General features: G+C 44.5%; 1 protein-coding gene across 2 annotated transcripts; it reads left to right on the forward strand.

Annotated features, from left to right (window-relative positions):
• The first annotated feature begins 8,603 nt into the window (after positions 1 to 8,603).
• Positions 8,604 to 12,946, forward strand: LOC311121453 (large ribosomal subunit protein eL43). 2 transcript variants are annotated; one of them, XM_084195946.1, is made up of 4 exons: positions 8,604 to 8,670; positions 9,433 to 9,561; positions 9,676 to 9,758; positions 12,777 to 12,946. In XM_084195946.1, exons 1-4 carry the CDS (start codon positions 8,668 to 8,670, stop codon positions 12,838 to 12,840), a joined length of 279 nt encoding a protein of 92 aa, XP_084052072.1. In that variant the 5' UTR covers positions 8,604 to 8,667; the 3' UTR covers positions 12,841 to 12,946. The 2 variants fall into 2 exon arrangements, with proteins under 2 accessions (XP_084052072.1, XP_084052073.1); XM_084195947.1 differs by having other exon boundaries at positions 8,639 to 8,731.
• Positions 12,947 to 15,106: the final 2,160 nt, after the last annotated feature.

A 15,106-nucleotide genomic window follows, 5' to 3' on the forward strand; every position in this document is an offset into this window, starting at 1 on the left:
ATTAAGCCAAGAGGAATGGGAGCTGGTGAAAGAGGTCTGCGCCGTCCTGCAACCATTCCAGGAGGTGACTGTGGAGATAAGTGCAGACAGGTACCTAGAACCATTGAAGCATTGTTTTCTCTACTACTATTCAGTCACTATTATACATTGCAAACACAACACATACAGTATAATGCATCACGTATAATATGCCACATACTTTTAAAAAACTAAATTCTAAAAGTTGCTGTTTTCTCTCCTTCAGCTATGTCACAGCCTCGAAAATGCTCCTGCTTTGCAAAGGTCTGCAGCTGGTGACAGCCGAGAACCAATGGACAGTAACTGTGCAGAAAGTGAAGGAATTAGTTGCAGCTCTTTGTTCAGCCATGGACCGCAAATTTCTGCGGATGGAGTACAACACTGTCCTTTCAGAAACTACCTTATTGGATCCAAGGTTTAAAAAACTTGCCTTCAGTGATCGTAGAGCTGTTGATGAAGCTCTTCAGAGGATTAGTGCAGCAGCAGCAGCAAAATGCACCCCCAGCAGCCAGCCAGCTCCACCATTACAGGGCCAAGTGGAGGAGGAGCAGCAAACCTCTGCTGTTTGGAGGCTTTTTGATGACAGAGCTACAGGAGATGCTTCAAGGAGAAATCCGACAGCTGATGCTATAATGGAGGTGAGGAGCTACCTTGAGGAGCCCCTCATCCAGAGAGCAGAAGACCCACTGAGCTGGTGGCAGGCCAAGGCCTCAGTCTTTCCACTCCTGGTGAAGGTGATGGAGGGGAGACTATGTATTGTTGCCACATCAGTTCCTTCTGAGAGAATCTTCTCCAAAACAGGGCAGATACTCACGGAGAGGCGAAATCGTATCAGGCCTATCAGCCCATCCAAGCTGAGGCATCTGATCTTCCTGAATGCCAACCTGCCCTGAGGACTAATGCTGTTTGCTGGAGTTTGGTTCTGGTTTTGATTCTGTTCTGTGGATTTGTTTGAAGTTTATTGTTAATTTGTGCAATAAAAAAGTTTAATTGAAATAAACAAATGTAAGAGTGGTTTTGTCACAGAATAAATGCACAGAATTAGGCATTATAAGGTCTCTCATAAAAACACTGAAAGCAAAAGGGTTTTCAACACATAAACCATGATTTTTTTTCAAAGTTAAGGTAAAATATAGGCTACAAAAGATCCTAAATAAAGAGCCGTTCGGGAGTCGAAAGAGCCGGCTCTTCTTTGGGAGCCGAGTCAAAAGAGCCGGCTCTCAGAAAAGAGCCGAACTTCCCATCATTAGTGGTTATACCAAAGATAGGGCTGTCGTTTCAAATGGGAACAAATGAGTCATAGTGGGCAGAACAATCAAGGAGGTGGACAGAGCCAATCAAGGAGGTGGACAGAGCCAATCAAGGAGGTGGACAGAGCCAATCAAAGGAGGTGGACAGAGCCAATCAAAGGAGGTGGACAGAGCCAATCAAAGGAGGTGGACAGAGCCAATCAAGGAGGTGGACAGAGCCAATCAAAGGAGGTGGACAGAGCCAAGCACGGGATCCTATTGGCGTGTTCTAGCAATTATTTGCATATTTCCGTTAGGGAACGCCTACTCTGAAGTGCGCGTGTGCAATAACTACGTTTGCCTTTGCACTCCTTCTAAACAACGCAATTTTTAAAAACTTTGGCAAAGGGTAAAGTCTACAAAACTTAGTCCACTCTGTTTGTAACAGATTTTAGTTTTGGGAACAGAACACTGTATGGAGATGAAATGTTTCATCAATGAGAAAATTAGCAGAATGTCGGCCAAAATCTATCTTCTCCTACTGCCGGCCACTGGGCTTCCTCTCATCACCATATTTGGTAGTGAGTGGAAACGCGAAGCAGATGCTTCACATTTATACATCCGGTGAAATATCTGAGTCATTGTTCTATCTGTGGTTCCGGGTTGCGAACCTCAACCTCTAGGAGGGAGGTGTTGCGAGCGTCGGAAAGCTAGACTCGATAACCTTTTCTAAATAGAGATAAATAGTAACGACGTCTTTTCGTAGGCACTAACTCTGCCATGCTTCTTTGGACAAAGCATATGGAGAAAATGAATGGCGTTTTTAGAGGGTTTTTGGATAAACACAGGCTTAGGAGATCTTATACGTTTTGTTCAATGAGATAATCTTCATTAGCTAATGTCACTTTTTGTGAATTTTGAAGAATTTATGTAATTTAAAAAAAAAACAAAGCACATAAAGGCTTGATAATTCATAAAGGTCATGTTAGCTGACTAATATTATCTCAGAGAACAAAACATAAAGGCTTCATAATTCATAAAGATTATGTGTCCCCCAGGGCTCAGTTCTAGGCCCTCTCCTATTCTCGCTATACACCAAGTCACTTGGCTCTGTCATATCCTCACATGGCCTCTCCTATCATTGCTACGCAGACGACACACAACTAATCTTCTCCTTTCCCCCTTCTGATAACCAGGTGGCGAATCGCATCTCTGCATGTCTGGCAGACATATCAGTATGGATGACGGATCACCACCTCAAGCTGAACCTTGGCAAGACGGAGCTGCTCTTCCTCCCGGGGAAGGACTGCCTGTTCCATGATCTCGCCATCACGGTTGACAACTCCGTTGTGTCCTCTTCCCAGAGTGCGAAGAGCCTTGGCGTGACCCTGGACAATACCCTGTCGTTCTCCGCTAACATCAAGGCGGTGACCCGATCCTGTAGGTTCATGCTCTACAACATTCGGAGAGTACGACCCTGCCTTACACAGGAAGCGGCACAGGTCCTAATCCAGGCACTTGTCATCTCCCGTCTGGATTACTGCAACTCGCTGTTGGCTGGGCTCCCTGCCTGTGCCATTAAACCCCTACAACTCATCCAGAATGCTGCAGCCCGTCTGGTGTTCAACCTTCCCAAGTTCTCTCACGTCACCCCGCTCCTCCGCACACTCCACTGGCTTCCAGTTGAAGCTCGCATCTGCTACAAGACCATGGTGCTTGCCTACGGAGCTGTGAGGGGAACGGCACCTCCGTACCTTCAGGCTCTGATCAGTCCCTACACCCAAACGAGGGCATTGCGTTCATCCACCTCTGGCCTGCTGGCTCCCCTACCTCTGCGGAAGCACAGTTCCCGCTCAGCCCAGTCAAAACTGTTCGCTGCTCTGGCACCCCAATGGTGGAACAAGCTCCCTCACGACGCCAGGACAGCGGAGTCACTCACCACCTTCCGGAGACATTTGAAACCCCACCTCTTTAAGGAATACCTGGGATAGGATAAAGTAATCCGATTAATGTAATCTAGTCTTCAGGTTAGGGTGTAGGAGCAGATTAATGTCATCTAGTCTTCAGGAGGTTAGGGTGTAGGAGCAGATTAATGTAATCTAGTCTTCAGGAGGTTAGGGTGTAGGGGCAGATTAATGTAATCTAGTCTTCAGGAGGTTAGGGTGTAGGAGCAGATTAATGTCATCTAGTCTTCAGGAGGTTAGGGTGTAGGAGCAGATTAATGTCATCTAGTCTTCAGGAGGTTAGGGTGTAGGAGCAGATTAATGTAATCTAGTCTTCAGGAGGTTAGGGTGTAGGGGCAGATTAATGTCATCTAGTCTTCAGGAGGTTAGGGTGTAGGAGCAGATTAATGTAATCTAGTCTTCAGGAGGTTAGGGTGTAGGGGCAGATTAATGTCATCTAGTCTTCAGGAGGTTAGGGTGTAGGAGCAGATTAATGTAATCTAGTCTTCAGGAGGTTAGGGTGTAGGGGCAGATTAATGTCATCTAGTCTTCAGGAGGTTAGGGTGTAGGAGCAGATTAATGTCATCTAGTCTTCAGGAGGTTAGGGTGTAGGAGCAGATTAATGTAATCTAGTCTTCAGGAGGTTAGGGTGTAGGAGCAGATTAATGTAATCTAGTCTTCAGGAGGTTAGGGTGTAGGGGCAGATTAATGTAATCTAGTCTTCAGGAGGTTAGGGTGTAGGGGCAGATTAATGTAATCTATTCTTCAGGAGGTTAGGGTGTAGGGCAGATTAATGTAATCTAGTCTTCAGGAGGTTAGGGTGTAGGGGCAGATTAATGTCATCTAGTCTTCAGGAGGTTAGGGTGTAGGGCAGATTAATGTAATCTAGTCTTCAGGAGGTTAGGGTGTAGGGGCAGATTAATGTAATATAGTCTTCAGGAGGTTAGGGTGTAGGGCAGATTGTCATCTAGTCTCCATGAGGTTAGGGTGTAGGGCAGATTAATGTAATCTAGTCTTCAGGAGGTTAGGGTGTAGGGCAGATTAATGTCATCTAGTCTTCAGGAGGTTAGGGTGTAGGAGCAGATTAATGTAATCTAGTCTTCAGGAGGTTAGGGTGTAGGGCAGATTAATGTAATCTAGTCTTCAGGAGGTTAGGGTGTAGGAGCAGATTAATGTAATCTAGTCTTCAGGAGGTTAGGGTGTAGGAGCAGATTAATGTCATCTAGTCTTCAGGAGGTTAGGGTGTAGGAGCAGATTAATGTAATCTAGTCTTCAGGAGGTTAGGGTGTAGGAGCAGATTAATGTAATCTAGTCTTCAGGAGGTTAGGGTGTAGGAGCAGATTAATGTAATCTAGTCTTCAGGAGGTTAGGGTGTAGGAGCAGATTAATGTAATCTAGTCTTCAGGAGGTTAGGGTGTAGGAGCAGATTAATGTAATCTAGTCTTCAGGAGGTTAGGGTGTAGGGGCAGATTAATGTAATCTAGTCTTCAGGAGGTTAGGGTGTAGGGGCAGATTAATGTCATCTAGTCTTCAGGAGGTTAGGGTGTAGGGGCAGATTAATGTCATCTAGTCTTCAGGAGGTTAGGGTGTAGGAGCAGATTAATGTAATCTAGTCTTCAGGAGGTTAGGGTGTAGGGGCAGATTAATGTAATCTAGTCTTCAGGAGGTTAGGGTGTAGGAGCAGATTAATGTCATCTAGTCTTCAGGAGGTTAGGGTGTAGGGCAGATTAATGTCATCTAGTCTTCAGGAGGTTAGGGTGTAGTGGCAGATTAATGTCATCTAGTCTTCAGGAGGTTAGGGTGTAGGAGCAGATTAATGTCATCTAGTCTTCAGGAGGTTAGGGTGTAGGGGCAGATTAATGTCATCTAGTCTTCAGGAGGTTAGGGTGTAGGGGCAGATTAATGTCATCTAGTCTTCAGGAGGTTAGGGTGTAGTGGCAGATTAATGTCATCTAGTCTTCAGGAGGTTAGGGTGTAGGAGCAGATTAATGTCATCTAGTCTTCAGGAGGTTAGGGTGTAGGGGCAGATTAATGTAATCTAGTCTTCAGAAGGTTAGGGTGTAGGGGCAGATTAATGTCATCTAGTCTTCAGGAGGTTAGGGTGTAGGGGCAGATTAATGTCATCTAGTCTTCAGGAGGTTAGGGTGTAGGGGCAGATTAATGTAATCTAGTCTTCAGGAGGTTAGGGTGTAGGGGCAGATTAATGTAATCTAGTCTTCAGGAGGTTAGGGTGTAGGAGCAGATTAATGTCATCTAGTCTTCAGGAGGTTAGGGTGTAGGGGCAGATTAATGTAATCTAGTCTTCAGGAGGTTAGGGTGTAGGGGCAGATTAATGTAATCTAGTCTTCAGGAAAGGGCAGATTAATGTAATCTAGTCTTCAGGAAAGGGCAGATTAATGTAATCTAGTCTTCAGGAGGTTAGGGTGAAGGAGCAGATTAATGTCATCTAGTCTTCAGGAAAGGGCAGATTAATGTAATCTAGTCTTCAGGAAAGGGCAGATTAATGTAATCTAGTCTTCAGGAGGTTAGGGTGAAGGAGCAGATTAATGTCATCTAGTCTTCAGGAAAGGGCAGATTAATGTAATCTAGTCTTCAGGAGGTTAGGGTGAAGGAGCAGATTAATGTCATCTAGTCTTCAGGAGGTTAGGGTGTAGGAGCAGATTAATGTAATCTAGTCTTCAGGACGTTAGGGTGTAGGGGCAGATTAATGTAATCTAGTCTTCAGGAGGTTAGGGTGTAGGAGCAGATTAATGTCATCTAGTCTTCAGGAGGTTAGGGTGTAGGAGCAGATTAATGTAATCTAGTCTTCAGGAGGTTAGGGTGAAGGAGCAGATTAATGTAATCTAGTCTGCAGGAGGTTAGGGTGAAGGAGCAGATTAATGTCATCTAGTCTTCAGGAAAGGGCAGATTAATGTAATCTAGTCTTCAGGAAAGGGCAGATTAATGTAATCTAGTCTTCAGGAGGTTAGGGTGAAGGAGCAGATTAATGTCATCTAGTCTTCAGGAGGTTAGGGTGTAGGAGCAGATTAATGTAATCTAGTCTTCAGGAGGTTAGGGTGTAGGGGCAGATTAATGTAATCTAGTCTTCAGGAGGTTAGGGTGTAGGAGCAGATTAATGTCATCTAGTCTTCAGGAGGTTAGGGTGTAGGAGCAGATTAATGTAATCTAGTCTTCAGGAGGTTAGGGTGAAGGAGCAGATTAATGTAATCTAGTCTTCAGGAGGTTAGGGTGTTGGAGCAGATTTAATGTAATCTAGTCTTCAGGAGGTTAGGGTGTAGGAGCAGATTAATGTCATCTAGTCTTCAGGAGGTTAGGGTGTAGGGGCAGATTAATGTAATCTAGTCTTCAGGAGGTTAGGGTGTAGGGGCAGATTAATGTAATCTAGTCTTCAGGAGGTTAGGGTGTAGGAGCAGATTAATGTAATCTAGTCTTCAGGAGGTTAGGGTGTAGGGGCAGATTAATGTAATCTAGTCTTCAGGAGGTTAGGGTGTAGGAGCAGATTAATGTAATCTAGTCTTCAGGAGGTTAGGGTGAAGGGGCAGATTAATGTCATCTAATCTTTTTACATTTTTTTCTAATTTTCCTTTTATGATTTTTTTTTAGTCATTTAGCAGACGCTCTTATCCAGAGCGACTTACTGTTAAGTGAGTGCATACAATATTTTATTTTTTATTTTTCATACTGGCCCCCCGTGGGAATCGAACCCACAACCCTGGCATTGCAAACACCATGCTCTACCAACTGAGCTACATCCCTGCCGGCCATTCCCTCCCCTACCCTGGACGACGCTGGGCCAATTGTGCGCCGCCCCATGGGTCTCCCGGTCGCGGCCGGCTACGACCAGGATCTCTAGTGGCACAGCTAGCACTGCGATGCAGTGCCTTAGACCACTGCGCCACTCGGGAGACCTTCATTAGACACTGTGTTAACAAACCTCCAAACGAGCTTCAATGCCATACAACACTCCTTCCGTAGCCTCCAACTGCTCTTAAACGCTATTAAAACTAAATGCATGCTCTTCAATTGAACGCTGCTTATGCCCGCCCGACTAGAATCACTACTCTCGGCGGGTCTGACTTAGAATATGTGGACAACTACAAATACCTAGGTGTCTGGTTAGACCGTAAACTCTCCTTCCAGACTCACATTAAGCATCTCCAATCCAAAGTTAAATCTAGAATCGGCTTCCTATTTCGCAACAAAGCCTCCTTCACTCATGCTGCCAAACATGCCCTCGTAAAACTGACTATCCTACCGATCCTTGACTTCGGCGATGTTATTTACAAAATAGCCTCCAACACTCTACTCAGCAAATTGGATGTAGTCTATCACAGTGCCATCCATTTTGTCACCAAAGCCCCATATACTACCCACCATTGTGACCTGTACGCTCTCGTTGGCTGGTCCTCACTACATATTCGTCGCCAAACCCACTGGCTCCAGGCCATCTATAAATCACTGCTAGGCAAATCCCCGCCTTATCTTAGCTCATTGGTCACCATAGCAACACCCACCTGTAGTATGCGCTCCAGCAGGTATATCTCACTGGTCATCCCCAAAGCCAACACCTCCTTTGGCCGCCATCTGTAATTAGCCCATCCAACTACCTCATCCCCATATTGTTATTTATTTTGCTCATTTGCACCCCAGTATCTCTATTTGCACATCATCTTCTGCACATCTATCATTCCAGTGTTAATACTAATTGTAACTATTTTGCACTATAGCCTATTTATTGCCTTACCTCCATAACTTACTACATTTGCACACACTGTATATATATTTTCTGTTGTATTTTTGACTGTACGTTTTGTTTACCCCATATGTAACTCTGTGTTGTTGTTTTTATCGCACTGCTTTGCTTTATCTTGGCCAGGTCGCAGTTGTAAATGAGAACTTGTTCTCAACTGGCTTACCTGGTTAAATAAAGGGGAAAAAATAATAAAAATAATAATGAGTAGGTGTGTCCAAACTTTTTTGACTGGTAGGGTACTGTATACAAACATACATACATACATACATACATGCATACATATACATATATATATATATATATATACACACACATATATATACAGCTTTTATGACATTACAAACATTCCAATCCTGTGTGTAGCATGGGGATAATGTCCATGGACAGTTTGGTTATTTTATTCATTTATTTTCATTTGGTTGAAGATAAACTGTATCTGGCTGTTTTTGTCTAATTATAGGAAAACAAACAACATTTACTAGATCTATATCCCTCTAGTGATTTATCACTTGTAGACCCAAAACTAAATATGAACATATTTGAAGGTTTTATTTTGTAACCACTTTTCCCTCTCAGCTGGGCTGAAAAGGCCCCGAGCAGCGCCGACATCCCACAATGCAACACCGAGCAGCGCCGACATCCCACAATGCAACACATTCCACAGGGGTAAACTGCGCCTGCGTCTTTTTGTCTTCCTCTTTGGACCAACGTCTCCTCAGCTACAATGGTGAGCCGAAGATGTTCTCGTCCTAATCCACACCAATCTAAATAATCCAAGGCGAATAATGGTATAACAATTAATCTGATGCCCTGTATATATAATTCGCCATTAGATCCACAAGTTATTACATATATTTTAGTGAACAAAATACCTAAATGAATTATTTTTAGTGTTTGCATACCTGGGAGTCGTAGCAATGGCCGCCTAGTACGTGCATGGCTTTCGGCTAAGCGGCAGAGTGTACTGTTAGCAAGCTACAGCGGAGCTGTGTGTTTTGTAGTATTGTCTGCAGCAGTCACCAGACCCAAAGCATGGTCGTGTCAATAACTAGGTTAGCGAGCTAGTTATCTGTAAAGGCTAGTTGCTTGCAAGCAGTCCCAGTCCGTCGAGGCGGCGTGGCTAAATGCTAGCTAACTAATGTTCAGAGAAATGCCGGTAACAGTGAGTCTGTAACGTTATTCTGGAGTGTGGTTGTCAGACGTTGGCTATTCATCTTCAAGAAATCAAATGCACCGCTAGTTGAGTGCATGGGTTTTTGTGTACGACTTGGCTAATAGCTAACTTTTATGGTTCTGCAATGTTGCTTAGGAAAATACTGTCATTGCCTTGGCCAGTAAAGTTCGCCGAATGTTTTAGCATTGCCTCTGTTTAGATATCTGTAGCTGTGTTTGGGAGGGCTATTTCCTATCACAGTAACGTTAGTGGGGGTTTACTAACTTGAGGGAGTGTTGTGTATGGATAAGTGTATTTAATGATTGTCTTCCTCAGGCTAAGCGCACCAAGAAGGTGGGGATCGTGGGTAAATATGGCACGCGTTACGGCGCGTCGCTCAGGAAGATGGTGAAGAAGATTGAGATCAGCCAGCACGCAAAGTACACCTGCTCCTTCTGTGGCAAGGTACAGTCCTGCACAACTGTTACTGACGTGTTAATAACAGCACGGAACGGATGTTAATAACTAACAGCACGGAACGGATGTTAATAACAGTACTTGTTTGTTTTTAATCGTCAGACTAAGATGAAGAGGAGGGCTGTTGGTATCTGGCACTGTGGGTCCTGCATGAAGACTGTTGCTGGAGGTGCCTGGACATACAAGTAAGTAGCTCCGTGTGAGGGTCTGGACTGTGGGTGGGTGTGCGTTCTCCATCCCCTGGTTGACTCTCCCTCTCAGATATGAGATGTTTGCTTGGTGAATTTTTTTTCTCCCCTCAAGCCTTCCAGACTGTAACTAGCCGGTAACATTTTCATTTTAGTCATTTAGCAGACGCTCTTATCCAGAGCGACTTCCAGTTAGTGCGTTCATCTTCTAATGGCTAGGTGAGAACCACGTCAGTCATAGCAAGTCCAGTCAGTAAGGGGGAACTGTCAGGTGCTGCGGGTGTTAACTCACAAACGGCTTTCTGGGGAGGGGGGGGGGGTTCTTTAAGATGGTGTGTAAAGAGGTAGGGTTTCAGGTGCTTTCGGAAGATGGGCAGGGACTCTGCTGTCCTAGCTTCAGGGGGACGCTGGTTCCACCATTGGGGTGCCAGGACAGAGAAGAGCTTGGACTGGGCTGAGCGGGAGCTGCCCTCAGGTAGGGATGGGAGGGCCAAGAGACCAGAGGTGGCAGAACGGAGTGCTCGGGTTGGGGTGTAGAGTTTGACCATAGCCTGAAGGTAGGGAGGGGCAGTTCCTCTTGCTGCTCCGTATACTCTCCTGTCCTGAGGGGGAATCGGAAGGCTACGTGTCAATAGGTCAGTGGCTTCCTCTCCGTCGTCTGCGCCGATCTGGAAACATTGTTACAGCAGGGCTGGAACTAAAGCATGCACCGTCAATAGTCCATCCTTGGTCTAACGCTGCTTTCACATGTCCCTCTCTCTTGGAGATGGTCAGAGAACAATCACATCAGCTGGAATGGTGGTGGGGCAGCGTCTGTTCAGAGGGTTGGAATGTTGCATTTTCTGAGACTGTTCTAATAATAATAATAATAATAATATGCCATTTAGCAGACGCTTTTATCCAAAGCGACTTAGTCATGCGTGCATACATTTTTTTGTGTATGGGTGGTCCCGGGGATCGAACCCACTACCTTGGCGTTACAAGCGCCGTGCTCTACCAGCTGAGCTACAGCTACCTGATGAATTCCTCTGAACGTTTGGTAACGTTTCAACCTTCTACGCTGAACAAAAATATAAACACAAAATGTGAAGTGTTGGTTTCATGTTTCATGAGCTGAAATAAAATATCCCAGAAATGTTCCATACGCACAAAAAGCTTATTTCGCTCAAATTTTGTGCACACATTTGTTAACATCCCTGTTAGTGAGCATTTGTTCATTGCCAAGATAATCCATCCACCTGACGGGCACGCTGAAGAAGTGTGCTCTTCATGGATGAATCCCGGATTCAACTGTACCGGGCAGGTGGCAGACAGCGTGTATGGCCACTTGTGGGTGAGTGGTTTGCGGATGTCTACGTTGTGAACAGAGTGCCCTGTGGTGGTGGGATTATGGTATGGGCAGGCATAAACTACCGACAACTAACACAATTGCATTTCATCGATGGCAATTTGAATGCACAGAGACACCGTGACGAGATCCTGAGGCCCATTGTCGTGCCATTCATCGGCCACCATCACCTCATGTTTCAGCATGATAATGCACGGCCCCATGTCGCAAGGATTTGTACACAATTCCTGAAAGCTGAAAATGTCTGTTCTTCCATGGCCTGCATACTCACCAGACATGTCACCCATTAAGCATGTTTGGAATGCTCTGGATTGACGTGTACCACAGCATGTTCCAGCAACTTCGCACAGCCATTTAGTCAGTTAAGAACAAATTCTTATTTACAATAACGACTAAACCCGGACGACGTTGGGCCAATTGTGCGCCGCCCTATGGGGCTCCCGAGTGGCGCAGCGGTCTAAGGCACTGCAGCTCACTGCTTGAGGCGTCACTACAGACCCCCTGGTTCGATTCCAGGCTGTATCACAACCGGCCGTGATTGGGAGTCCCATAGGGCGGACGTAAGGACCATCCCACCTGCGAAAGACTATGATCATAAATGCTAATTTTGATCCAATGTCTGGATTTCTTTTGCCCCAGCTCATGAAACATGGGACCAACACTTTACATGTTGCGCTTTTATATTTTTGCTTAGTGTAAATTGTTCCCCTCTGTTTTCTAAATCATTGTTCCCCTCTGTTCTAAATCATCGTTCCCCTCTGTGTTCTAAATCATTGTTCCCCTCTGTTCTAAATCATCGTTCCCCTCTGTGTTCTAAATCATCGTTCCCCTCTGTGTTCTAAATCATCGTTCCCCTCTGTGTTCTAAATCATCGTTCCCCTCTGTGTTCTAAATCATCGTTCCCCTCTGTGTTCTAAATCATCGTTCCCCTCTGTGTTCTAAATCATCGTTCCCCTCTGTGTTCTAAATCATCGTTCCCCTCTGTGTTCTAAATCATCGTTCCCCTCTGTGTTCTAAATCATCGTTCCCCTCTGTGTTCTAAATCATCGTTCCCCTCTGTGTTCTAAATCATCGTTCCCCTCTGTGTTCTAAATCATCGTTCCCCTCTGTGTTCTAAATCATCGTTCCCCTCTGTGTTCTAAATCATCGTTCCCCTCTGTGTTCTAAATCATCGTTCCCCTCTGTGTTCTAAATAATCGTTCCCCTCTGTGTTCTAAATCATCGTTCCCCTCTGTGTTCTAAATCATCGTTCCCCTCTGTGTTCTAAATCATCGTTCCCCTCTGTGTTCTAAATCATCGTTCCCCTCTGTGTTCTAAATCATCGTTCCCCTCTGTGTTCTAAATCATCGTTCCCCTCTGTGTTCTAAATCATCGTTCCCCTCTGTGTTCTAAATCATCGTTCCCCTCTGTGTTCTAAATCATCGTTCCCCTCTGTGTTCTAAATCATCGTTCCCCTCTGTGTTCTAAATCATCGTTCCCCTCTGTGTTCTAAATCATTGTTCCCCTCTGTGTTCTAAATCATCGTTCCCCTCTGTGTTCTAAATCATCGTTCCCCTCTGTGTTCTAAATCATCGTTCCCCTCTGTGTTCTAAATCATCGTTCCCCTCTGTGTTCTAAATCATCGTTCCCCTCTGTGTTCTAAATCATCGTTCCCCTCTGTGTTCCAGCACGACGTCTGCAGTCACAGTGAAGTCGGCCATCAGGAGACTGAAGGAGCTGAAAGACCAGTAGAAGGTTACTGGAGGATCAGACCGTCACCTGTTGGGAACCGTTTCTATCCGAGCTAGACGCTGCCTCATGTCAAACATCCACCACAATAAAAAGCAGTCAAGAGGAACGCCTGAGTCTGTTACTTTTACTATAGTTGTGTTGCTGATTTATTTCTACATTTTAGTCATTTAGCAGACGCTCTTATCCAGTCACTACAGTAGTGAGTCATTTAGCAGACGCTCTTATCCAGAGTCACTACAGTAGTGAGTCATTTAGCAGACGCTCTTATCCAGAGCCACTACAGTAGTGAGTCATTTAGCAGACACTCTTATCCAGAGAGACTACAGTAGTGAGTCATTTAGCAGACGCTCTTATCCAGAGTCACTACAGTAGTGAGTCATTTAGCAGACTCTCTTATCCAGAGAGACTACAGTAGTGAGTCATTTAGCAGACGCTCTTATTCAGAGAGACTACAGTAGTGAGTCATTTAGCAGACGCTCTTATCCAGAGCCACTACAGTAGAGTCATTTAGCAGACACTCTTATCCAGAGCCACTACAGTAGTGAGTCATTTAGCAGACGCTCTTATCCAGAGCCACTACAGTAGTGAGTCATTTAGCAGACACTCTTATCCAGAGCCACTACAGTAGTGAGTCATTTAGCAGACACTCTTATCCAGAGCCACTACAGTAGTGAGTCATTTAGCAGACGCTCTTATCCAGAGTCACTACAGTAGTGAGTCATTTAGCAGACTCTCTTATCCAGAGCCACTACAGTAGTGAGTCATTTAGCAGACACTCTTATCCAGAGCCACTACAGTAGTGAGTCATTTAGCAGACACTCTTATCCAGAGCCACTACAGTAGTGAGTCATTTAGCAGACGCTCTTATCCAGAGAGACTACAGTAAGTGCATTCATCTTAAGGTGGCTAGGTGAGAGAACCACATCAGTCGTAAGTACATTTTCCCTCAAAGTAGTTATCCACAAAGTCGTCGGGGTTTATTTAAGATACAGCAATGGTTTCAGAATATTTTGGAGGTGGTCAGGGAGGGACTCTGCTGTCGTGACGTTAGGGGGAAGCTTGTTCCAGCCAATGATTTTATATACAGTGGCGGCTGCTGAGGGGAGGATGGCTCATAATAATGGTTGGTATGGAGCTCATGGAATGGCATCTCAAACATGGAAACAATATGTTTGTATTTGATACCATTCCACTGATTCTGCTCTGGCCATTGTTGTCCTCAAGGTGCCACCAACCTCCTGTTGACTTATTCCACATTTTGTTATAGCATGAATTGAAAATGGATTTAAAAAAAAAAAAAACGTTTTCTAACCCACCTACACACAATATCCCATAATGACAAAAGTGAACGTGTTTTTAGACATTTTGCCTAATTTGTTCAAATGAAATAGATACCTCATTTACATAAGTATTCACACCCGTGAGTCAGCACATGTAAGAACCACCTTTGGCACCGATTACAGCAGTGAGTCTTTCTGGGTAAGTCTAAGAGCTTTGCACACCTGGTTTGTACAATATCTGCACATTTCATGTTTTTTTTTTTGTGTTAAATTCTTCATGCGATGTCAAGTTGGTTGATCATTGCTAGACAGCCATTTAAGTATTTCCATAGATTTTCAAGCTAATTTTAAGTTGACTAACTAGGCCACGTAAACATTAAATGTCTTCTTGGTAAGCAACTCCAGTGTATATTTGGCCTTGTGTTTTAGGTTATTGTCCTGCTGAAAGGTGAATTTGTCTCCAGTGTCTGTTGGAAAGCAGACTGAACCAGGTTTTCCTCTAGGATTTTGCCTCTGCTTAGCTCTATTCCGTTTCTTTTTATAAAAATATGAACTCCCTAGTTCTTTCCGATGACAAGATGCAGCCACCACCATGCTTGGAATATGAAGTGGTACTCTGTTGTGTTGGATTTGCCCCAAACATAACGCTTTGTATTCAGGACAAAAATAAGATGTATTTTCCACATTTTTTGCAGTTTTACTTTACTGCCTTATTGCAAACAGAATGCATGTTTTTGGAATATTTTTATTCTGTACAGTGTTCATTTAGGTTAGAATTGTGGAGTAACTACAATGTTGATCAATCAGTTTTCTATCACAGCCATTAAACTGTTTTAAAGTCACCATTGCCCTCATGGTGAAATCCCTGAGCGATGTCCTTCCTCCAGCAACTAAGTTAGGAAGGACGCCTGTATCTTTGTAGTTAGGAAGGACGCCTGTATCTTTGTAGTTAGCAAGGACGCCTGTATCTTTGTAGTTAGCAAGGA

This window comes from Coregonus lavaretus (assembly GCF_964263955.1).
Source record: "Coregonus lavaretus genome assembly, contig: HAP1_SCAFFOLD_694, whole genome shotgun sequence".
In the NCBI taxonomy this organism is placed as follows: domain Eukaryota; kingdom Metazoa; phylum Chordata; class Actinopteri; order Salmoniformes; family Salmonidae; genus Coregonus; species Coregonus lavaretus.

Bases quoted from the DNA above. Each gene is read 5' to 3' on its own strand.
- LOC311121453 (XM_084195946.1), top strand. The intron at 9,562-9,675 runs GTACAGTCCTGC...TTTAATCGTCAG, and splicing joins CCTGCTCCTTCTGTGGCAAG to ACTAAGATGAAGAGGAGGGC. The intron at 9,759-12,776 runs GTAAGTAGCTCC...TCTGTGTTCCAG, and splicing joins GGAGGTGCCTGGACATACAA to CACGACGTCTGCAGTCACAG.